Source organism: Vitis vinifera, chromosome 13, assembly GCF_030704535.1.
Source record: "Vitis vinifera cultivar Pinot Noir 40024 chromosome 13, ASM3070453v1".
Lineage (NCBI taxonomy): Eukaryota > Viridiplantae > Streptophyta > Magnoliopsida > Vitales > Vitaceae > Vitis > Vitis vinifera.
This window is the reverse complement of record NC_081817.1, coordinates 4,749,465-4,773,930: the sequence shown is the minus strand read 5'-3', so window position 1 is coordinate 4,773,930 and position 24,466 is coordinate 4,749,465. Positions and strand designations below refer to the sequence as shown.

Below are 24,466 nucleotides of genomic sequence, written 5' to 3'. Positions count from 1 at the left end.
CTAGGGTGGGAGCGGGGACGCAGTGGGTTTCATCCAGTCAGGAGTTCAAAGGAGGAGTTTTGGGGCAGAATCGAAGACCTTTGAGGTCGAGACAGAGAGAAAGAAGGGTAGGACGCAAATCCTCATAGTGGAAAGAAAGAGAGGGGTCTCCTCTTGGGTAAAGTTGGGACCAGCGAGTTTAGGGCCGCTCATGGAAGGCCTGGTTTTCTGCACCAAGGATACGAGGACCGGACATTGGGAGAAATTTTGGCAAGAGAATGGGAGGACCTTCTCTTTAACGCGCGGCGAAAACAAGGGGGGATGCTTCCTACGCCTGGGTGTTACGGATCGGGAAAAGAAAAGATTTAGTATTTTTGTACCCAAAGGCAAAGGAACAAAAGGGGGTTGGGCCCTTCTGGAGGAGGCGTTGCGAGAGATGGAGCCTGTTTCAGATAGGCAGAAGAGACAGCAAGATAAGGAGAAGTTTTGGAGTCCCATGTTGGGAAAATCCTTCGCAGAGGTGGTGAAGCAGAATCGCAGCATCGGAGAAGAGGTGGTGCGGGTGAAAATTGACAATAGGCCATCAAGTGTGATTGGAAAAACTGGCTCATTGCCTTGTTGGAAGTTGGGACCCAACACTAGGAAGAGGGGAAGATCTGAGAAGCTGAGGGACCCAAATGTCAAAGCTGTGGGGTTTGAAGGGCAATTTAGGCCTGGCCAAATTGGAAGACGGCAAGGCCTTATTGGAATTTGAGTTAAAAATAGAAGCTGAGAAAGCCCTAAAAGATGGTGTAATATCGGTCAATGGATTCGACATACAACTAGAGAAATGGAGCCAAAGGACGGGATGTTTGATGGAAGAAGAGAAGGAGAGAGAGGCCTGGGTGAGAATACTTGGCCTGCCCATCTCCTTATGGGATCGGGACATCCTCCGTAAGATAGGAGAGGGGTGTGGGGGATTCTTGGACATCGATGCCAAAACGGAGAGGATGGAGGAGCTACAGTGGGCTAGGATTCGGGTAAGGATTAAAGAAGAGAGAATCCCTAATATGGTGGACATATGGGTTGAGAACATGTGCTATTCTTTAGCCTTGTGGTGGGAAACCAGGCCGACGTTAAGAATGTTGTCGGCCGATGAAAAAGGAAAAACCCTCGCAGCAGCTGGAGAGGTAGAGGGTGAGGTTCAGTCACGCAAGGGCAAGCGCGTGATGGAGGCTGAAGGGGGCTCAAGGCTCGAGGATCAGACGCAGTTGGCGGATGGGACGTGGAGGCTGACAGCTGGGTCGGGGCAACCCATGGATTGTCTTCGCGGGAGGGGTGGGTCGCACCTAGGGCTTCAGGGAATGGCGAGAATGCAGGGCGGGCCTTTAGCGATGGGCCTTCTGGAGAAGTCTCGTGGGCCTGAGGGTCTTAACCCTCCCCCCCCCCCCCCCCTTGTGTGGATTATTTTGGGCCAAAGGAGAGGGTGGATCTCAGACGGTCCAAAATCTGGAAGCCCATGGAGGGTGTTGGATTGGTAGCCGAAGAAAGCCCATCGGTGGAGACCAGTTCCCAATCTAGTGTGGCCCAGAATTGTGGCCCAAGCCGTTCGAGGAAACCATTCTCTGAAGATCCCCTGTTTTGGGAGAAGGATGGCATGCGCAGGCTAAGCGAGGCTGAGTTCATCCAAAAAGAGAGATCGATGACTGATCTCGCCTTGGCTGAGGAAGCAATGAGGTACGATAAGGTTTTCTTTCAATCCGATTGTCTGGTCTTTGGGACCCCTTCTTTTCCTTCTCCTTTTTTCGGTCGGACTCCAGTGGGGGAGTATTGCAACCATTCTAGGGATGAAAAGGAGCGCAATGAGGGAGAAAATCCGCTTCAAATGCTCATTGGCACGAAGTCTCCTATGGGTGAGACTGTCGAATGCTGGGATTTGGTGAAGGTCAACAAAAGCAGAACTGAAGATAGTGGAAAGGAGATGGCCTTAAACCAAATAGTGCCACGAGCAACTAAGGCAGAGGGGGAGCTTAGCTGGGAGAAAAGTGATCTAGCCAAGTTCAGTAATTCTTGGGATTTTCGACAGAGGGTCTTGAAAAGGATATTATGGACTTCTTGGTTAAAATTCGTAAGAGAAGGGAAAGAGTTCATAGCAAAACCCTGCTGGAGAAATCTAAATTCAAGAGAAAACTGAAAATATTAGAGTGTTCCATTAACTATGAAGGGGGTAAGAAGCAAAATGGTGACGAGCAAGTAAGGGGGTGCCAGATTACGGAAGTTAAATGAAGCTACGACTTCTCAGTTGGAATGTTCGTGGAGCTAATGACAGCTCCAAGAGAAGGGTTATCAAGGCAGTGATCAGAAGTCAGAGGGTGGATCTTTTTTGTCTTCAGGAGACCAAAATTCAGTCATTGTTAGAGGGTCTGGTGAGAAGTTTGGGCTCTGGTAGGTGGTCTAATTGGGTGGCCTTGGATGTCGTGGGCTCTGCAGGAGGGATGGTGGTGTGTTGAGATAAAAGGTCTCTGGAGGTGATGGAGACGGAGGTGGGGAAGTTTTCTGTCTCCTGTAGGATTAGGAATGTGGAAAATGGGCTAACCTGGATTTTTACTGGTGTGTACGGGCCTTTTTCCAAAGAAGACAGAGAATGCTTGTGGGAAGAGCTAGGGGCGATCAGAGGCTTGTGGGAAGATCCGTGGTGTTTAGGGGGTGATTTCAATGTCATCCTGTCCCAGAGGGAAAGGAGTAGACAGGGAAGGCTGACTGGCGCTATGAGAATTTTTGCCCAAACTGTTGATGAATTAGAACTTCTGGATCTCCCCATGCAAGGGGGTGCTTTCACTTGGAGTGGGGGTAGGAATAACCAATCCTGGGCTAGACTAGATAGGTTTCTGGTGACGCAGCAATGGCTGGAGATGTTTAGTGGGATCGCCCAATGTAGATTGTAGAGACCTACTTCTGACCATTTTCCTATTTTGTTGATGGGTGGTGGGTTGAGGAGGGGTCCCACCCCGTTTAGATTTGAGAACATGTGGCTGAAAGTGGATGGCTTTAAAGGTCTTCTCCGGGGGTGGTGGCAGGGGATTGAGGTGAGAGGAAGGGCCAGTTTCAGGTTGGCCTCTAAGCTGAAGTTTTTAAAGCAAAAAATTGAAGTCTGGAATAGGGAGGTGTTTGGAAGGCTGGAAGTTAACAAAAATTCTGCCCTACAGCAAGTGGAATATTGGGATGGAGTGGAGAGCGAGAGGAGTCTGTCTATAGCTGAAACTGAGCAGAAAAAGGAAGCCAAGGATGCCTTCCACAAATGGGTGCTTTTGGAAGAAGTCCATTGGAGGCAAAAGTCAAGGGAGTTGTGGCTTAAGGAAGGGGATAGGAACACTGGCTACTTCCATCGGATGGCTAATGCCCACCGTAGGAATAATTCCCTGGACAGGATAATGATTAATGGGGAGTGGCTGACTAAGGACCAAGAGGTGAGGGAGGGGATTGTAAACGCCTTCCAGAATTTACTCTCAGAAGAGCCGGAGTGGAGAGCGGATATTGAGGGGCTGCATCTAAATCAACTTAACCTTCGGGAAGCTGAAGACTTGGAGAGGCCTTTTTCTGAGGAGGAAATTCACGGTGCCCTGATGGAGATGAGGGGAGATAAAGCTCCAGGCCCGGATGGATTCACAATGGCTTTTTGGCAAGAATGCTGGGAATTTGTGAAGGAGGAGGTGGTGGATCTGTTTAAGGAATTCTTTGAGCATGGGTCCTTTTCCAAATGTCTCAACACTACCTTTCTGGTCCTTATCCCCAAGAAAGGAGGTGTTGAAGACTTAGGGGATTTCAAGCCCATTAGCTTGCTTGGGGGGTTGTATAAACTCTTGGCCAAAGTCCTAGCGAATAGGCTAAAGAAGGTGCTTGATAGGGTCGTCTCAGTAGATCAAAATGCTTTTGTGAGAGGGAGACAGATTTTAGATGCGTCTCTAGTGGCTAATGAGGTGATTGATTACTGGCACAAAAGGAAAGAGAAAGGGTTGATATGCAAGTTGGACATTGAAAAAGCCTATGATAGCATCAATTGGAAGTTTTTGATGAAGGTGCTTCGGAAGATGGGATTTGGGTCTCGTTGGATGGATTGGATGTGGTGGTGTATTTCCACTGCTAAATTCTCCATTTTAATCAATGGGGTGCCTGCCGGTTTCTTTTCAAACTCAAAGGGGTTGTGGCAAGGAGACCCTCTCTCTCCGTATCTCTTCGTCTTGGGTATGGAAGTTCTTAGCACCCTTCTTAGACGGGCTGGTGAGGGGGGCTTTCTTTCTGGCTGTAGGCTTCGGGGGAGAGGGGGTGTGGAGCTGATTGTCTCTCATCTCCTTTTTGCTGACGACACAATCATTTTCTGCAAAGCAAAAAGAGAGCAAGTAACCAATCTAAGTTGGGTCTTGGCGTGGTTTGAGGCGGCTTCGGGCCTCAGAATTAATCTTGCTAAGAGTGCCCTAATTCCTGTTGGGCAAGTGGATGAATTGGAGGAGCTGGCGGCTGAACTAGGATGCAGATTGGGAGTTTTACCCACTGTTTATTTGGGGCTGCCCCTTGGAGCCCACCATAAAACCTCTTCTTCCTGGGATGGGGTGGAAGAGAGAATGAGAAGAAGACTAGCCCAGTGGAAAAGACAATACATCTCGAAGGGGGGTAGAATTACTCTTATCAAGAGTACTTTGGCCAGCATACCCATCTACTTTCTATCCCTTATCCGCATCCCTAAGTCTGTTACAAAAAGGATTGAGAAAATCCAAAGAGATTTCCTTTGGGGGGGAGGAAGTTTGGAGAGGAAAGCTCACTTAATTAAATGGAAGGTGGTCTGTAGCCCTAAGGAGGAGGGAGGATTAGGCATCCGAAAGATAGATTTATTGAACAAAGCCTTGCTGGGCAAATGGGTGTGGAGATATGCCTATGAGAAAGAGAACCTTTGGAAAATGGTGATAGGGGTGAAGTATGGTCAAAAGGAGTGTGGGTGGAGGACTAAGGAAGTTTGTGGGCCTTATGGAGTGGGATTATGGAAGGAGATCATGAAGGAAGCTGATTGGTGCTGGGAGAGCATTGATTTTAAGGTAGGGAAGGGGACCAGAGTTTTGTTCTGGACGGATAAGTGGTGTGGCAATGAGGCGCTTTCTCAAATTTTCCCACAGCTGTTTACCTTGGCGGGTCATAGGAATGCCAAAGTAAGTGAAGTGTGGGACTCTAGTCTGGGTCAAGGAGGTTGGAATCTCAGATTGGCTAGAGATTTCAATGATTGGGAGCTGGACCAGATAGGAAATATGCTGAAATTCAGTCATGCGCACTTGTTGCAAAATCCAACTATTCTTTCAAGACAACTACAAAATCATTTTGAAATTCCCAGCAAATATGGTTAGAATAAAGGGGAATGGCATGACGTGAACTTAACCCAGAATGATGAAACTACTATTTTTTTTTTTGGTCAATAAAAGAAAAAGAGCAGATCTGGGGCAAAATCATGTTTATATATGAGTAAAATAAAAAAGCACAAATATTTATAATTTAAAAAAAAAAAAAAAAAAAAACAGACAATTTTTGTGTGATGGATAACTCTAGGAAACGTAAAGCCTCTAACAAAATCCAGGACATTGATTCCTTACAGTTGGTTGCTCTTGTGTCTTTGCAGATTGCTCATTCACTTTGGGCTCTGCTTCTCCCAATAGTACAGCAGGAACAAATGCTCTGCATAGAACACACAGATAGTGTAGTTCAGTAGGCGTATTTTGCCAAGAGCCATCATCTAGAAGGCAACCCAGCCAACAAAAATGATTATAATTATTGACATGTATAACCATCATTTGAACAAAGATAATCCACCCAAAACAAACCTGAGATCTGGTAAGCATTCATAGAAAGCCCTTGTATCTTCATCATCCCACACTGCTTCAAGAGCAGAAGATTCTTTTGCAGCAGGAGAAGAGACATCTTCTCCAGATGTGACTCTAGTTGTGTGACCATCCTCTGGCATCACCGGAGGTTGCATATCAAGTGCTTCAGCTAGGCTGTGATATGAAATTCTTATAAGAAAAAAGTGGAAAACTAATAAAATCAATTACACATAAATTAGAGAAAAGCCAAAAGAAGACAGGGAGAGGGGCGGGGGCAGGATATGGAAAAGGATATTGAAGCAGGAAGGAACCCTAAAATGACACCTGATAAAACACTATGAGAAACATGTATTCTAGGGCATTTTGAATTAACATTGTAAAACATTTGAAGGTTTCAGAAACATGGACCATAAAGAAGATTTCCATCAATTTTCAGGAATAAGCTAGCAGAGCTATTATCTGATGGATATTAGCTATACTGTTTAAAGGGGAATGTACTCATTAAATCTCTATGAATCAGTACAATACTTTTCTCACAGCTGTTATGGTCTTCTAGAACCAATATGAACTTTTTTAGGTTGAGAGTTTGATGTTGTGTGATATTAGATTCATGTTTTTAAAAATTGTAACTGACACAATCACTCATGTTATATCTTAAAAGATTGCTCAGATCTTCTGGTTCATCACCCAGCAAATTCCTTTTCTTCTTCACATGTTAACTACCAACACACAAAATATTGTAACTATCTTTGTCATGATGAGGCAGTGATTTACTGAAACCCTTGAATAATAACCAAGTTACATCCTTCTGAGTTATTTAAAACCAATAACATCTTTATTTTTTTCAATAATTCAACCAAATGAGACTAGCTTTTGCTCGTGGTAAAAGCTGATACCAATTTAAATTGATCTTGCCACCAGCTTAAAATACAAAAGACGATGAAAGTGTCTTTTACCCTTGTACACAGTTACAAAATTTATCATCATACCTCCACTTAGTTTCTCCGCACGTTGATGCACTAACTATGAGAATCTAAAGTCCATAGTTGAAGGAATCAAGTTATTTCTATTCCTTTCTCCATTTTTCCACTTATCATTCTTTTTTCAATAGGAGACAAGAGAAACTGTTTTATTAGGAAAGAATTAGGTACAAGGATAATGTCCACTTCAAGTGAAACATAATGAGGCTAAGAGATCAAACTGTTCAACAGGTAACCAACCCTCAAAACCCCAATGAGCCCAACATAAATCCAACCACTTCTTGTCTTACTTCTCATTGAAATACTTTGTTCTTTTCAATTAAAATCCAGAAATCAAAGAATCCGCAATGCACTCAGTAGCAAAGTTATATAGCAAGAAAAAGAACAGAACTCCCTAATCACACTACTACCATTCCATGCTAACATCAGCAGCCTGTATAGCTGACATCAAAACATGCACAAACCCTGTGTCAATGACCATTCACCCCTCTATATTTGTAAGTTTAGAGATAACAGATTGAGCTCAAGTGACTTCATGTCAACATCACCCAACTCAAACCTTATCTGTTTATTATCTAAAAAAATCCCTACCCATTTATTTGGGGCCAAACAAATTATATTTAAAATTATAATTTTATAGACCTTAAGACCAAAAGGAAAAAAAATTACCTATCAAAGAAGAAAAGACCAAAAGGAAACAATGGATTGAAAAAGAGCATGGGGACTGAAGCAGTGGAAGAAGACATGATTGGCAAACATTGAGCAGAAGATATGGAAATACATAAAGCTGAATGGTGTAAAACAATTCCAATAGCTGAACCCATGTAGTTGGATTATGAGTTCGCTTTGTTGAGTTAGATTTAGTGGGGTACAAATCCAGTTGGATGCACACTCATCAGGTACAGGAGGCCTAAATCTGAATCAGTTCATTTGGGGCTTGGTTTGTCTGGGGTTGCCCCAACTTCCATTTGTCCATTAAATGGATGCATTCAAGACAATTATTTCAGGGGGATCCTTCTCAAACTTTATTTTTCACGCTAAGTTATACACTAATTTCCTTTCTTCAAATTATTTTAGGTTCATTGCAAGAATAATCCTGAGAGATTTTTGCAGTCACTCTGGGGTACATCTCACTCCCACAGTTTCAAACCACCACTCAACAATATGCCTTGAATAGATACCAGAAAATGGAAAATAGAATCAGAAAAACACTTACGATGAGACACCACGATACAAATGGTCATAAGACTTCCGCAGCTTCTCATATGAAGAAACATTTTCATCACTAAGCTCCCCTTTGGCATTTAGGATTTTTGCGTTTTCATGCTCCATTTGGCGAAGTGACTTATATTAAGACAGAAAGTAAGAAAGATATAGCATGAGGGGAAACAATAGTATGATGGAAAAAGATTATCAAAAGAAGTCAGGTAATATAGTTCAACAATCAGCATACAATATAACAAACAAGCTATAGTTGGTAGCAGAACTCTCACCGTATGCTCAGCCTGAAGTAGCTCAGCAGCAGCATCATAATAAGTATGAAATGCCTTCCTGAAGATTTTCTTATGATCTGCTGTGATGTTAAGGCCCTTAAAAAACTGCAGTAAAATGTCAGAAGAAAACTAAAGAACAGAAAAAGATTGTTATGCTATCCATTAACTCAAAAATAAAAATAAAAATAAAAATAAAGTTGTAAACATTACAAAAAGAAAAAAAATGTGTTCAAGGTTTCTAGAATCAAAATTAACCATGATAATTGTTAGTGTCTAACATCATTTTGCTAAACTAAATTACTAAAATAAAATTATGAAAGATAAAAGCACTCTTTGTGTTTTTTTTTTTTTGCTAGGTATATCTTTGTCTCCATTGGGACTTGAACCTGGAACCTCCCACAAAGCCTCCCCTTCACGACTCGAGCCAGACCTCAAGGGTGAAGGACAAAGGCACTTACAGTAATTCAAGTTAAAAATCAGAGAAGTATTCCTTGTACAAACTCCCGAACCACTCTATTGCTAGTACATGACCCAGCAACTTACTGCAACAAGAATCTTTAAGACAACAGAATTGGAGTTTCTTGGCACCACAAATCAGTTGCAAGAATGGTTAGGCTACCTCATTTTTTATTTTAAAAGTTTGTCAAGAATAGAAAGAACAAGATTGAAAGAAATTAATATTAAATATGGTCCTTCAAAAGAGAGTACCAAATATGTCTTGAGTACTCTTCTCATTTACAATGAAAAGTTCAACTTCTAGTGACATAAGGGACCGGATATTTTTGTTAGAAGGTGAACGAGTGTTTTCTGAAAAAGTAGTTTATGTCCTAGATAAATAGAGACTTCTGTGACTATTAAATTTGATTTTTTCCATGTCTGCCTGCCTTTTTTTCCATTTGCCCTACTACACTTTAAAGAACCAAATATGGTATTTAAATATTTTTACTACCATCAAGGAAAATACAATGAAAAACACAATCCTATAGGGACCAACATACTCATAAAATACTTGAAACAGCAGCACTGCTGTTTACAGCAAGAGAAGAAATGAACTTTAAAAAGAGTCAGTGGCCAAAAGTATCTTCTCAGAACCCTAAGGAGCATGCATGAAAACTCTCCAGTTACAAGACATCCAGCAAAGACACACATCCCAAAGAGGAAAGGAGAAGCCCCATTACCAAGTCAACAACTACAATAAATGTTACATATGGCTTGAAGACAAAAGTTAAGGTCAGGGAGATTGGCTAGGAGTTTGTGCTGTGGGGAAATTTGGGTATTGACAGAGAGAGTTGGAGAGGTGAAGGGTAGTTGTTATGTGCTAGAGGAGTGCAATCATCCAGCAACATGGAAAGAGATGTTTTAGAGGTAAAAGTAAAACATGCTGTGGCTTAGAAAAGAGGATGGGAAGTACAAAATTTTTCCATAAAATGGTTCATACACAGAAAAAAGGGTAACTTTATTGGTAGATTGACAGAAAATGGTGTTTGATGAGATTCTTAAGATCAGTGCAGGGATCTCTAAATTTTTTTGCAACCCTATATTCAGATTCTTGTGTTAGAAGCTCCGATATTGAGGGGACACCCCCCTAAAATTATTCCTGTGGTTGATAGAGTAGGGTTAAAGACTTACCTTGAGGATGAGAAGGTTCTAGCGCTTTAGCTGATATGGTCAAGGATAAAGCCTTGGACCTGAATGGTTTTACTATCATTTCCTAAAAGAATTGTTGGTTCAATCTTCAAGGAGGGGAGACATCATAAAATGAGTTTCAGGAGTTCGATACTTTGGATAGAAGCTTAAATGCAACTTTTCTAGCATTGCATGGAGTGACTAATATAAACTTGTGAAGTGGTCAATAGTGTGAATGGAGAAGAGCAAAGAGGGAGAGAGGAGAGAGAGGAGGAGGGGGGGTTGTTGGGGATTTGGTTAGGTACAAGACACCTTTCTTTGTTGAATAAGGTGCTTTTTTGCAAATGGAATTGGTGATATGCAACTGAATGAGGAATCTTTTGAAATTAGGGTGGAAAATATGGGTCGAGCTATGGAAATCTATCATGAAGGAGTGGAATAACTTCTATTGTAGTTCTTCATTTGTGATGGGTAATAGGAGGGTGAAGCTTTGAAAGGATAAATGGTGTGCGGACAAACCCTTCTTTATATGCCTTAGCCATTTCAAAAGAGGCATGGGTCGTGGATCTATGGGTTCAGACTAGGGAAAGAGGTCATTGGAACCCCTATTTATCTAGACCTTTAAATGATTGGGAAGTGGATAATGTGGAGTTTTATTTTCAAGATTGCAAGGAGAGGTGGTTGATAGTGTGGGGGAAGACAAGGTGGTGTAGATGAACTTAATAAATAAGTTCTCAATCAAGTATTTATATGTCACATTGTAACCTAGAGGGATCGATTTCCTTTCCAATGAACATAATTTGGAACTCATGAGTGCCCTCTAAAGTTAGTTAGTTAGTTTTTATTTTTTATTTATTTTTTTTTTTGGAGGGGAGGGGAGGCTAGTTTGGGAAACGTTTTGACAATAGATCAACTTTAGAAAAAAGGGTGGTCTTTGGTCAATGATGTGTTCTTTGGTAGTTGTTGTTTACGCTATTTGGTATTCATTGGACGCAAGTTGCTACCATTAAAGAGACTCTCCTAGGGTGGCATGGTCCCTTTGTGGGTAAAAGACGTAAGAAGGTTTGGAAAGCAACTCCTTTGCATATCTTTTGGATTGCATGGAAGGAAAGGAATTGAAGATCATCTGATAATGAAGAACATTTGGATCAAGATTTGAAAACTCTTTTTTTAGACATTTGTTTTCAAGGGTGAAGATGTATATAGATATAAGTTCTATGTCTTTATTCGGTTTTGTAGATTGGTTAGGTTCTTGTTAAGAGAGGGAGTTGTTTTTTGTGTTGTCTCGTGATCGATGTGCTTTTAGGTGCTCTTTGTACGCGTTTCGTGTACTTTGTTACGACGTCTTTTGGTGCTTTTTAATATATTTTCATTATTTGCTTATCAAAAGAAAAAAAAAAAGAGTCACAATTCGCTTAAAGGTTAGGAAAGTTGCCAACTACCTATTAGGATCTACCACTGGAAGCTCCTCTTAAGTTTTGTTTAATACAATAGTCGATTGAAGAATGTTCCAAGACAGAGATAACAACTTGTAAAAGGCAATATTTGCGAAGGATAAGAGATTAATACTCACTAAAAGCACCCTTTCCACTTGTCAATTTACTTTATGTCCCTATTTATTTATTTTTGATAGGTACTTTATGTCCCTATTTGTGAGCCCTAGGACAATGCATATTCAGCTAGAGAAGATTCAATAAAACTTATAGTGTGTCAATGGTTATCTAGATAGGAAATTGCCACTTAGTGAAATGGTTAGTGGCTTTTTAAATAAGAGTAATAGAGAACCGGATATTATAAGCCTTTCTATAGTAAACAAGGTTTTATTTGGTGAACGGTTGTAAAGATTTGTATTCGAAATAGATTGTTTGTGGAGAAGAGGACAAGTGTTCAAGGGATATCTATTTGGCTATCCAAAAAGGATTAGTGTTATAGAAAAAGGATTAGTGTTATAGGGAAAGGAGTGTTTTTTCACCTTTCCCTAGAACACTAATCCCTCCTGAATAGGGAAATAAATATCCTTCTTGAAGAGTTCTCATGATCGGAAGTTGGAGATAGTGGAGTAGTTTCTTCAGCAAATTCAACTGTTGAGCACTTGAAGGGACTATGAGCATAGTTAGGCATGGACAGGTATGATATTTGCCATCCTCCTGTTTGTTCTTAGTTAACTCATTGTTTAGAGTCCTTTCACAATCTAATAACACAACTTCTTTTGATCCTACGAAGTTCATTTGGAATTCTAAAGCTCCTCTAAGATTAAGGCCTTTAAATCACTTGTGGCTAATAAGAGGGTAATATGCTATAGGTAAGAAGACATTATACAGCTCTAAATCTGGATATTTGTGCCATGTGCTTGAAGAGTGGAAAATCATTTTACATCTCTTTCTATATCATCTGGTAGCTTTGTGACTTTTGCATAAGTTTTTCAATGTTCTCATGATTAATCAGGTTCCTATTAGAAGCATGAAAAAGAAGATCATTTCTTTAAGGGTTTTGGAGATCATTTCAAAGGCAGGGTTCTTTGGAATGTTCCTAGTCCTTCCTTGATTTGGCTCATCTCGAATAATAGAAATGTGAGGAAAAAGGTCATTATAAAACATATGGGATTCATTTTTTTTCTTTGTTCTTCTTGGGGTTCCTTTAAGCTTTAATGTTGTTAGGTTGGACATATTTACAGTTTAAAAAAAGGTTAATTGGGGAGAGTCTTCTTATGTAGGCACTATCTTGAGAGGGTCTAATTATGTTAAACTTTGATGGGTGCCCTTTTAGGGATAAGTGACATTCCTAGGAACCAATGTGGTAGTGTTCAGAGCTTCTTCAAAACCCATATGAGAAAGTTGGACATTGAGGTTGAGATATTAGCTCTTTTGGAGAGTTTGCAGTAGGCAAAAGCCATTTGTTTATCCACTCTTTATGTAGGGGTCGATTCAAAGGTTGTCATTTCAACAATGTCTAAAAGGAGGAGAGGTTCCAAGGGGATTGGTCCTGACTTCACTAAATTTTAAATATTGCAAGAGAGTTGGGATGTGTTTTTCTTAGGTGATGCATTTAGCTAATGAAGTCACAATGGGAAGCCATAAAAAGAAAACATCATGCAAAATTAGAGAAGTACTAGATTATGTAAATGACCAAATAAAAGTAGCACCTCTTCATGAATTTCTTGCCCAGACAGTGGAAAGCCTAGGAAAATTCTCCCTTGTCGAGCAAAACTAGCCAGAAGAGACAAGTTTGTCTGAGTTGTATCACGGTCCTTCAAGTGTTCTATACTAGTAAGATCCTTAATGATATTAATGAAAATGCCACTATCTTCTACAACTCCAACAAAGTAAAGCTCCAAAAGAAGTTTCAGAGTGCTGCGCTTCTTCATGGCTTTCAAGTTTCTATCCAGGTCCAACTCGTCCCCGGATTTTCCAGGAAAGAAAACTTTCAAGAGGCCTTGAATCAGGCTTGGCGAGAAGTCTTTGTACCTTTGATGAAGCAAAGAGCAGATCTGTGTGAAAAGAAAGTGTGTAAAATACAGTGCAGAAAACCAAATAAAACACATAGATACTTGTAAATAGACCATTAAGCATTCCCCAAATGAGTCAATGAGAGTGAATAGACCAATATTAATACAATTTTGTCAAAGGCATGTGCATAGTGCATGGCTTCTGAACAAACAAAAAGAAAAAGAAAAATAAAAGAAACTGTAGCTCGTATGTACAGCATGTACATGTCTATTAAAAAGTAACAATAATTTAGTAACTTTGTTCCAATTAGAAAATTTAAAGACTTCTCCAAGTAACTTTGTGGACATGAAATTCCATTGACTACCTGAACTGCTGCTTGTATATCTGAAGTTTTAAGCTTGGCATCACAAATAGCAGTCACTGCTTCACTAACAAATTTGCTTAGATTGACACCTCGCAAGTCATCCATCAACCCTTCTCGCTGCTCTTCATTTATCTGCTTGAGTTTTTTAATAACTGCTGTGTTGCGCTTAATGCTGGAGTCCAATGTCCTCAGGAAACCAGAGTCTGGAACCAACAGCACACTGTTTCAATATCTATGCAGCAGGAATTCATATTAAGTCCTAAAAAAATATGCCTCCAACTAGGATTTGTCAAAATCACCTGTTTCTGTGTGATCATGTTGTATAGAAAGAGTCAGTTTAATAAGCATTGTGATTTATATCTACATATATACAAACAACACCCTGAGTGTGCAGTGTTATATATTTATATGTATATACACACACACAATAAAATGATGTAAGATTAACATACAATTTTCAAATACTTATGAACAAGTCATTTTTGAGATTTTAAAACATAATAGGCATAAAAAGATATCTATGGACAGAATGCCTGGACACTAACAAGATTATATTACTTTTTTTTGGTTAAATCCCTAGGGGAGAAGGCCACAGTCTGTGAGCTACACAATTTGGAGTAGCCCTCAACCCATACTCCTAACTAATGAAGGAGACATTAGATCCCAAAACTCTGCTACCCAAAAAGATAAAATAAAATAATTAAAAAAATAAAGAAAAAAAGGAGGACAATAAGAACTAGAAGCTTCTCAAGGTTTACCTCTTGGAGGATGTGGACAGAGCTGCTGCAGTTTTTGGGTGTAAAGTAGGGAATCTCCCTACTACTTATCTAGGTTTACCTCTTGGAGCCCCTCATAATTCGTGTAGAGTTTGGGATGGTGTAGAGGAAAGATTCAAGAGAAAATTGGCTACGTGGAAAAAACAATATCTTTCTAAGGGAGGTCGTCTTACCCTCATCAAGAGCACTCTCTCAAATCTCCCCATCTATTTTATGTCGCTTTTTGTAATCCCAAGGAAAGTGAGACTTAGATTGGAGAAAATTCAAAGGGAGTTCTTGTGGGGAGATTTGGAGGAGAGAAGGAAGATCCACTTGGTTAGATGGGCTGATATTTGCAAAGATAAGAGGCATGGAGTGTTGGGGTTAAGGCATTTGAAGGACTTCTGATGTAGGACAACCCTAGGATGGTTGCCTACACTCAAGGGTAGGTGGGCTAGGGTTTTATTTTTAGGGTGTAAGGAGAGGAACAAGGAATAAACTTTATGGTAGAGAAAATTATAAGATAAGAAATAGAGAGAAAGAAGAAACAATGAAGAAAAGATGGAAAACCTTAGAGTCTCACTAAGGCCTTCTAGGAGTCTCACCTAGAAGAAAATCAATGGAGTCTCACCATTGAGAGTTGCAACCTTGCAATGAAAGAAAGAATAATATTATTCATCAAAATTCATCCCTTTGATTTACATTGATTAGCCTATTTATAGGCTTCTCTAAGAAATCCAAAGTTTACTAGGACTTTAATAACCTATTCTATTAGGACTCTAATAACCTATTCTACTAGGACTCTAATAACCTATCATGACTCAAATTCTAATTATATTAATCCTATTTAAAGTTTACTTAGGTCTTCCCTTTCTCCCTTGAATAAACTTTAAAAGGCTTTCCCCCATCAATTCTCCCCGGCTTGAAAGAACTCGGCTCCGACGAGTTAGATGCTTGATACAATTCATAGAGATCGGGGTTAATCTTCTGAAAATCCGTTGTCGTACTCCATGTATTCTCAGAGTGTGGTTTGCCTCGCCATTTTACCAAAAATTTTTGGTATCCACCTTGTCGAGTAGACACAAGTTGATCATAAAAAACATACTCGATCTCAGGACGTGGGCTAAAAGGGTTCACCATCTTGGATTTGATTTCTTCAAATGCCTTGTTGGCCGCCTTGGTCCAAATAAATAAACCAGGTTTTATGCATTCAATAATTGGGGCCATAATGGAGCTGAAATTTCGAATAAATCGTCGATAGAATGTAGCCATTCCATGGAAGCTTCGCACCTCATGGATATTTGTTGGTACTGGCCAATCAACAATAGCTTTGATCTTCTCCGGATCTGTTTCAACACCCTTAGAAGACACAACAAAGCCAAAAAATACAACACTAGGGCTCATGAAAGTACATTTTTTCAAATTAATGTAAAACTTTTCAGCCCTAAGAGTGCGCATTACTTGCTTCAAGTGTTCCTCATGATCTTTACAAGATCGACTATAGATAAGAATATCATCAAAATAGACAACAACAAACCGTCCAATAAAAGGTTTTAATACCTGCGTCATAATCCGCATGAAAGTACTTGGAGCATTGGTTAGTCCAAACGGCATGACTAACCACTCATACAATCCATCCTTAGTTTTGAAAGATGTCTTCCATTCATCCCCTGGTCTAATACGTATTTGATGATATCCACTTCTTCGATCAATCTTTGAGAAGATTACTGATCCAACCATCATATCTAGCATGTCATCAAGTCTTGGAATTGGAAATCGATACTTGATTGTGATTTTGTTGATTGCACGACTATCCACACACATCCGCCATGATCCATCCTTCTTTGGTGTTAGTAGGGCAGGAACTCCACAAGGACTTAGGCTTTCACGAATAAAGCCTTTAGTAAGTAATTCATCAACTTGCCTTTTCAATTCAGCATGCTCTGTTGGATTCATTCTGTAGGCTGGTAAATTTGGTAATGATGCACCGGGAATCAAATCAATGGCATGTTGTATGTCACGCATAGGAGGGAGTTCATTAGGTAACTCTACAGGCCACAAGTCAGAAAAGTCATCAAGGATTTTACGTGCGTTTGCTGGATATTCCTTATCTTGTTCTTTAAATTCTTCCACTTTCCGAACCATTAAAGCAAAAATAACTTCAGTTTCCTTGCTCTCATTTTCAAATTGACACATAGTAAGTACCTTTTTTGGTTGTGCATTCTCATTCGACTTCTTAATTGGAGGGACTTCTTTCATTGGACGAAGGATCTTCTTACGTCCGTTGTGTATGAGAGCATATGTATTTTCATAGCCGTCATGTTGAACTTTTCTATCAAAGAGCCAAGGTCTTCCAAGTAAAATATGACTTACTTTAATGGGTAAGACCTCACACCATACAGACTCTTCAAAGTCCTTACCAAAAAGGAATGTTACTAAACAACGAAAACTTACCGGGATAGAGGTGTCATTAACCCATGCTACTCTGAATGGATTTGGATGTCTCTCTGTTTTAAGGTTTAGCTTCTCAACAAGTTCTTGTGAAGCTATGTTCAAACTGCTACCTCCATCAATGATCATGGTGCATAATCTCCCATGGCAAGAAATACGTGTTTGGAAAATGCTAATACGTCGTCAATCTTCTTCTCCTTTTACTTTTGGAATGGTTAATAAAGGTCGTACTACAAGACTATGTCCTTCCGTCATACCATCATAGTAGTCACATTCTTCACTAACTTCATCTTCATTGTAGGTCTCTTCTTCCTTTAGGTAACTTTCCAATTCAGATTCTGGTTCTTCAACACAAAAGTGTAAACCTTTGGTTGGGCATACAACAGCATAATGACCATGCCCACCACACTTAAAGCATAAAGGAGTCGCGTCTACTTTTCTATCTCCATTACTCATTGAATTTTTACCCTTATTACCATTCTTATAAGCCACATTCGAAGTTTGTTGAGTGTTGCCCCCACCATTCACATGATTAGGAGTTCTGAAGTTTGACGTGCTTAAAGGTTTGCTTGCTGTCCTGTTGGAGAAAGTGCTCCCAATTTGTGAACTTGGACGCCTGGAAACCCGGAATTTGAGGCCTTCTTCTATTTTGAGGGCTAGTTGATAAACGTCATCTACGGTATAAGTGTGTGCAACTATCATCTCAAGTTGAATCTCCATTCGAAGTCCAGCTTTGTAGCGGGCTGCAAGTTGAGCATCACTTTCCCGCACTTGATTTCGAATGCTCAATTCATGGAATTCTTCTGTATATTCTTCAACGGACTTGGTACCTTGTTTAAGGGAAAACAATTTTGTATACATAAGTTGTTCATAATCAGTTGGGAGAAAGTGCTCCTTCATCTTCAACTTCATCTCATCCCATGTGTCAATAGGCGGTTGGCCAGTTCTATGAGCTTGATTTTCGATATTATGCCACCATAGACGTGCTGCTCCTTTCAACTTTGCCTTCACAAAACGAACTTTTCTATTTTCGGGCATTGCATACCAATCAAAGTAATCTTCCATTGACATAATCCAATCAAGAAAAGCTGTTGGATTTAGTTTTCCATAAAATTCAGCAACTTCAAGACGTACCTTTTTTGTCACATCATCATCTAGCTCAAAAAGTTTGGCCCTTCTTTGATTCCCCATCATAAAATTGTCTTGTTCTTCGCGTGATCGATTTGGCGATTGTCTAAATTGATGACTTGCGATCTCCTCTTCAATTGGTCGTTTTTCTTGACTCTTTTCTAATAACTTCATGATCTCATCAAGTTTGCTATTTAGTTGTATTATAGCATCTTGATGGGATTGTTGTGTGGCTGAAATTTCCTCCAAGCGTATTGTATCGGCATCTTGATTGCTAGAAGTTTTTTTGGAACTCATGCTTGCATAAGTTGCTCCGCTCCTTAATTGCATATGCCTTCAAGCCAAGAATTTTGGCTCTGATACCAAAATTGATGTAGGACAACCCTAGGATGGTTGCCTACACTCAAGGGTAGGTGGGCTAGGGTTTTATTTTTAGGGTGTAAGGAGAGGAACAAGGAATAAACTTTATGGTAGAGAAAATTATAAGATAAGAAATAGAGAGAAAGAAGAAACAATGAAGAAAAGATGGAAAACCTTAGAGTCTCACTAAGGCCTTCTAGGAGTCTCACCTAGAAGAAAATCAATGGAGTCTCACCATTGAGAGTTGCAACCTTGCAATGAAAGAAAGAATAATATTATTCATCAAAATTCATCCCTTTGATTTACATTGATTAGCCTATTTATAGGCTTCTCTAAGAAATCCAAAGTTTACTAGGACTTTAATAACCTATTCTATTAGGACTCTAATAACCTATTCTACTAGGACTCTAATAACCTATCATGACTCAAATTCTAATTATATTAATCCTATTTAAAGTTTACTTAGGTCTTCCCTTTCTCCCTTGAATAAACTTTAAAAGGCTTTCCCCCATCAACTTCAATCATGCTTTGCTTGGAAAATGGCTTTGGAGATTTCCTTTAGAGAGGGAGAGTTTTTGGAGGAAAGTCATTGTTGGTAAATTTGGAGAGGAGGAAGGGGATTGGACCACCAGAGAGGTGAGGGAGTCTTATGGGATGGGCCTTTGGAAAGACATTAGAAAGGGATGGGAGGAGTTCTTTCTTAGAACTAGGATTCGTATTGGAAATGGTAGACACACTAGATTTTGGTGGGACATTTGGGTAGGAGATTCTAAGCTGAAGGATCTCTTCCCTTTGCTGTTCAGAATTGTAACCCATAATTCTGCTGTAGTGGCTGATCTTTGGGGGAGACAAGGAGGTGGTGGTGGGGGTTGGGAGGTGCACTTTAGAAGATCCTTTTAAGATTGGGAATTAGAGGAGGTGAATCGTTTTCTGGATCACATTTCTGTAGTAAAGGTTCAAGAAGGAGAGGATTCTTTAGTTTGGAAGATTGAGAGGAAAGGAAAGTTTAGTGTTAAATCTTATTATAGGTCTTTAAAGGATGAGAACAGCCCCTTATTTCCAACAAAGGTGGTTTGGGGTTCGTATGCCCTTTTAAGAACTCGTTTTTTTGCTTGGGAAGCAGTTTGGGGTAAAATTTCTATTGTAGATATGTTAATGAAGAGGGGTTGGTCTATGGTTAATAGATTCAATCTTTGTAAAGAGAATGAGGAATCGGCGGACCACATTCTAATTCATTGTGGTAAGACTAGGGAGCTTTGGTCTTTGTTGCTTTCTTCTTTTGGGTTGGTGTGGGTGTTCCCGGATTCAGTGAGAAATCTGCTTCTTGAATGGAAAATTAAGGGACTAGAGAAGAAAAGGAGTGCAGTTTGGAGAATAGCGCCTATTTGTCTGTTTTGGTGTATTTGGGGAGAGAGAAATCGAAGAATGTTCCAAGAGGAAGAGATGTCAGATACGAGCTTGAGGAATCGCTTTCTTCGGTCTCTTCTTGAGTGGTCTCAACAGTTTCTGGACCTGGACTATCTCTCTTTTCTGAATTTGTTGGCTGATTGGATTGTTGTTTAACTTTTTCCTTTATAGGTTTTTTTCCTTCTTTTGTTGCCTTGGGTTTGACTTTCTTTGTATATTGCCTGTGTACGTAGGGAGCGCCCCCTATTTTGGCGTGTTTTAATTTAATTTTTTCTCTTTGTCTATCAAAAAGAAAAAAAGCTTCTCAAGGCAACATTTGTGTTTATATTTAAGAAACTCAGTATCATGCACCAAACAGATAAAAGAGTGTGGGCATTGATACACCATTCATTCTATCCTTACCATCATGTCAGCAACACTAATTTCACAGTTGTGCCATCCTTAGATGCCCATCACTCTGCACCATAAATCATGGCAGCCCTTTTTTTTATAAGATATTCCCTGCATCCCCCAACACCTATATGATAGTTTCCAAATTTCTCCATCCCACATTTAATCCATGAACAACGTTCCCTACCTTTTTCTTAAATAAACCATCCCTTGGAAATTAAATTCACCCATATGTAAAGATGAACAATTCAAATTAACTTAAATAGTCCATTTTAAGTATATATTAGCCATAGTGTTTCTAGTCCTTGCTTTACTAGACTCGCATTCCATATAATCTCCTTTAGTTTTTCATATCCTAAAACTTTTTGATTCTAAAGCATGATTCTATAATTTCTAACATGCTATTTATCCCTATTTCGATCTCATAAACTGAAACTATTGTAGTGAACAAACAGCACACATCCATGCACACTGTTGGTATAACCTATTGGAACAGAAATTTCACTTCACCCAATTTCCTACAGAACAAAAATTCCATTTCTGCATCATTTTAATTTCATTCACATGCGAAATACTAGCCTATCTTTTAAAAATTTCCTTTTTTGCCTTCATTGTACATGCAAAATATTAACCCAGCATACAGAATTTCATTTATTACTTCCCAAGTTCACATGCAAATTCTTACTCAGTCTTCCCAAAGCCTTTTTGAACCTAACGACTGAAAATACAATTTCAACCGTGAGTATTAAATGGTTCCCAATTCTTAATAAGATGCCAACTCACTTATAACTTAATGGAACACCCCCAAACAAAGTGGCAGTATAATTCTAGAATAACTCTACAATTGAGAAGCAACAACAACTAAAACATGGATATAAGCGGCAATGCAGCACTTCTTTTGAGATGAAAATATGTGAAATTTTGAAAGAGAGACTCAACAAGCGACAAGGTTGGGGCAGGTAGGACTCTCAATGAGACACTCGGGCTTCCACTTATGTAGATAACATTAAATATTCACAGGTAAAACACACACGCATCCACCCTCACACATATACACAAATTAATGCACAAAAAACTAGTGATAATGGTTCTAGCACATTTAACAAACTTTAAGTCTTAATTATCCAGAGCATGATTAGCTTTCCTTTGTAACTTATGTAATTAAGTTAAGTAGGAAACATGAAGTAATCAACAAGTGTGTTCTTTTCCCATTGAAACAAAAAAAATTCTTCAATAAATAATTAGCAAAGGTTATATATAACTTTGACATTAGATTATTAACTAAGTACTTTTTTTAATCAGAATAACCGGTAAACGATAATGTGCACAATAAAGCCTCAAATTCTTGCAATTTTACTAACCAGGCCTTTCAGGGTTCAAATTAGTCCGACGAAGGGCCATTTTTGCTTCCATTGATTTCTTAAATTCCTCTAGACGAGCAACGGCTTCCTGAAACAGAAAACCATCTTAACAAAGTTCCTTCCTAAAAGTGAGACCCATAAGATATAGGGGGCCAAGTGAACAAGGAAAATACTCAGTCATAATGTTAAAAAAGAATAAACCTTCACCATGTGAGAAAGCAAAACTAGTACTCATACAATGGTGACTCCAATTCCACTGGATATATGGAATATGGAAAACCTTGACTAAATGCAAGGTCTAAGCCACAAAATCAAAGTTACGTAGTTTCTAAAATCTTCCTGAGCTACCAAATTAACTTAGTGTCCATTTGGACACACAGTTTTGGTCAGTCTGGAAGGAAAGGAATATGTTAACTTTTGGTACCGAGGCGCTTTCGCTCCAAAGATTGAAAAATTTTTTGTATGTAATTTCTCTTGTAAGTTTCTTTGATTGGTTAAGCTCTAAGTAAGGGCAGGTGATGTTTTTTGTTTCTATCCCTGCCCCTTCGGTTTGAACCTTTGGGCTTCTTTTGTATACTCCCTGTATACTTTGAGGGCACTGCTTTTGGTGCTTCCTCTTTTCGTTATATATACATCTTTTTATCTACCAAAAAAAAAAAAGTAGTAAGAACTTCCATATAAAAAGTGAAACTGTCATACAAAAAATATAGGCTGAGCCTATGTCTTTAAAAATCACTTTCCAAAATTTTAAAACTTTATGTATTAAAAAAATTTTACTACCTCAATTTTCTTTAAACAGTGTTAAAAACCATTAGCTTTTTAAAATAAATCTCTAAGAGGTCTTGTATCCAAACACACACTTAGTTACCTAGACAAATTCTTCTTAGTAAGTGAAATAAAATGATAACAGTTCTGGATTATAAACCAGGTAAATTTAACTAAACTGTTCAGCAGGCCTCAAATTGTCCAAGTCATTAATCATAGGTTCAAAGAATCAAATACTAATACTGATATCTCACCTCGCCATCTTGCTTTCCATGATGGTCACCTCCAACACGGCAGTCATCCTCATGGTGATCCATTATCCTGTTTTTATTCCTCAATGGCTCAACAGACACCTGTATAATAAGCAACAAATGGATTAATAAGCAAAATATTTGCACCCAAACACAAGGCAAACAAAACAGAAATGCAATATTGAACATGCAGTAAACCATTGTAGAAACTAGAAATCCTCTTCAATGGTCAAAACATCTTTGCAAACTAGGCAGTATTCCAGTTGATTCTAGAAAACTGCCAAGTTGCCCAATAAATATGTCATACATTTCAACAACAAAATTTTCATTAATTTTACATTTCCAATTGTAATAGAAATTCCAAAGAAAGTATTCTTCAGTCAACGTCAAGTGAAGGAGCAAAGGCCTCCAACAAAATATGCCCACTTGTTCATCCAATATAAACTGATTAGTAACCTCTCAGTGGATTTTAGGCATAGCTTCTATTAACTTTCTAGGTTTGGCTGATTTGAAGGCCCACAAGCTTGCAAAAAGAGAGACTATGGCTTTGGCTTCCTATTTTGAGATGTCCATACCCCCCTCTACAAACCCTAAAAGACAATTTGATTGTTCTTAATTAATTGCGGAACCTCGTCCGAATAACCACTACATCCATTACAACAATCACAAAATGAGCTAGAATACATATATTCTGAGCGAATGATTATGGATTATTTCCCTTATTCCAAACAACCAGTTGAAAAGCATAATGTAATCGGAACTAAATTACTCAAATAAAAAATTTATTTCACCAAATCCTGGGTTGGATTAGGATACATAAAAGAAAAAAAGAAGGAAAATAGCGTAAAACGAATCCAATTTCAACTAGATAAAACAAAATTAACGGAAATTGAGTAGAGACAGAACTGCAACGACGCGAATATGATTGGAAAATGGAATCGAAACACGAGATTGCTCACGGCTAGTATCGAAGATCCTGGTAATGGGAAACGAGAAAAGGGAGAGAAAAAAATAAGGTGGAGGTAGGGCTGTACCTGGTCGGAGAGTCGCCGGAGAACAAGTAGGGAAAGTCTCTGTCAGCACAGCGGCGAGTCGTTTAGAGAGAGAAAGAGAAAGGCTAACCCCTAGTCTGGAACGAAACCCCCAAATGGGAACTTACTTGGGTGTGGGTGGGTGCGAGGCCGCTTGTCTCAGAGCAAGGGTTGTCCATACGGGATACTTCTCTACCACGTGGCACATAATTACACGTCAGAACATCGGCCCCACATTACATACCGAAACGTCGCATCCGACGTGGCTTTCCTGCCTTAGTGATGATAATTTTTTATTCTAGTTTATTTTAATAAAAGATTATTTTTTTATTAAATTAATACAATTCATGAAGAAAATCAATCACAAGATTTAAAATTATTCATAAAATGTTGTTTATAAGGTATATATTTGGATGAATTCTGCCTTAATTTATGGTCTAAAGTATATGAAAATTTAAATTTAAGGTGATGTTTGGTTACTCAAAAATTTTAGAAAATATATCTGAAAAAGGAAATAAAGAAAAAAATAAAATAAAATAAAAAAGTGAAGAAAAATAAAAAATAGATTTAAATTCAATAAATTATTTTTATTTTTTTACTTATTTAATTTTCTTTATATAAAAATTTAATAATTTCACATATAAATTTTTAATAATTTTAATTATACTTTACTTTTATTAGGATTTTTTACCATAAAATCATACATAAGAAAATTATTTTCTTTACCTTTTTTTTTTTTTTTTGAACCAAACATAGCTTAAAGCTAAAAAAATTTTATAAGGTTAATATTACCTTATTCATAGCATAAAAACTTTTTATTCTTCTTCTTCACCATAAAA

The 24,466-nt window shown here is 38.8% G+C and overlaps 1 protein-coding gene across 1 annotated transcript in view; it reads right to left on the bottom strand.

The window, feature by feature from the left end:
* The window catches only part of LOC100258101 (regulator of nonsense transcripts UPF2), a 45,449-nt gene extending 21,643 nt beyond the window's left edge, over window positions 1-23,806 (bottom strand). Inside the window, exons 1-9 of the mRNA XM_010660161.3 lie at window positions 23,631-23,806; window positions 22,600-22,698; window positions 21,581-21,668; window positions 13,729-13,931; window positions 13,061-13,405; window positions 8,293-8,397; window positions 8,016-8,143; window positions 5,820-5,993; window positions 5,592-5,673 (exon numbers count right to left, since the gene is read on the bottom strand). Of these exons, the coding sequence (XP_010658463.1) occupies window positions 5,592-5,673; window positions 5,820-5,993; window positions 8,016-8,143; window positions 8,293-8,397; window positions 13,061-13,405; window positions 13,729-13,931; window positions 21,581-21,668; window positions 22,600-22,662 (1,188 nt within the window). The 5' untranslated portion in view covers window positions 22,663-22,698; window positions 23,631-23,806. The remainder of the gene's footprint in view (window positions 1-5,591; window positions 5,674-5,819; window positions 5,994-8,015; window positions 8,144-8,292; window positions 8,398-13,060; window positions 13,406-13,728; window positions 13,932-21,580; window positions 21,669-22,599; window positions 22,699-23,630) is intronic.
* Window positions 23,807-24,466: the final 660 nt, after the last annotated feature.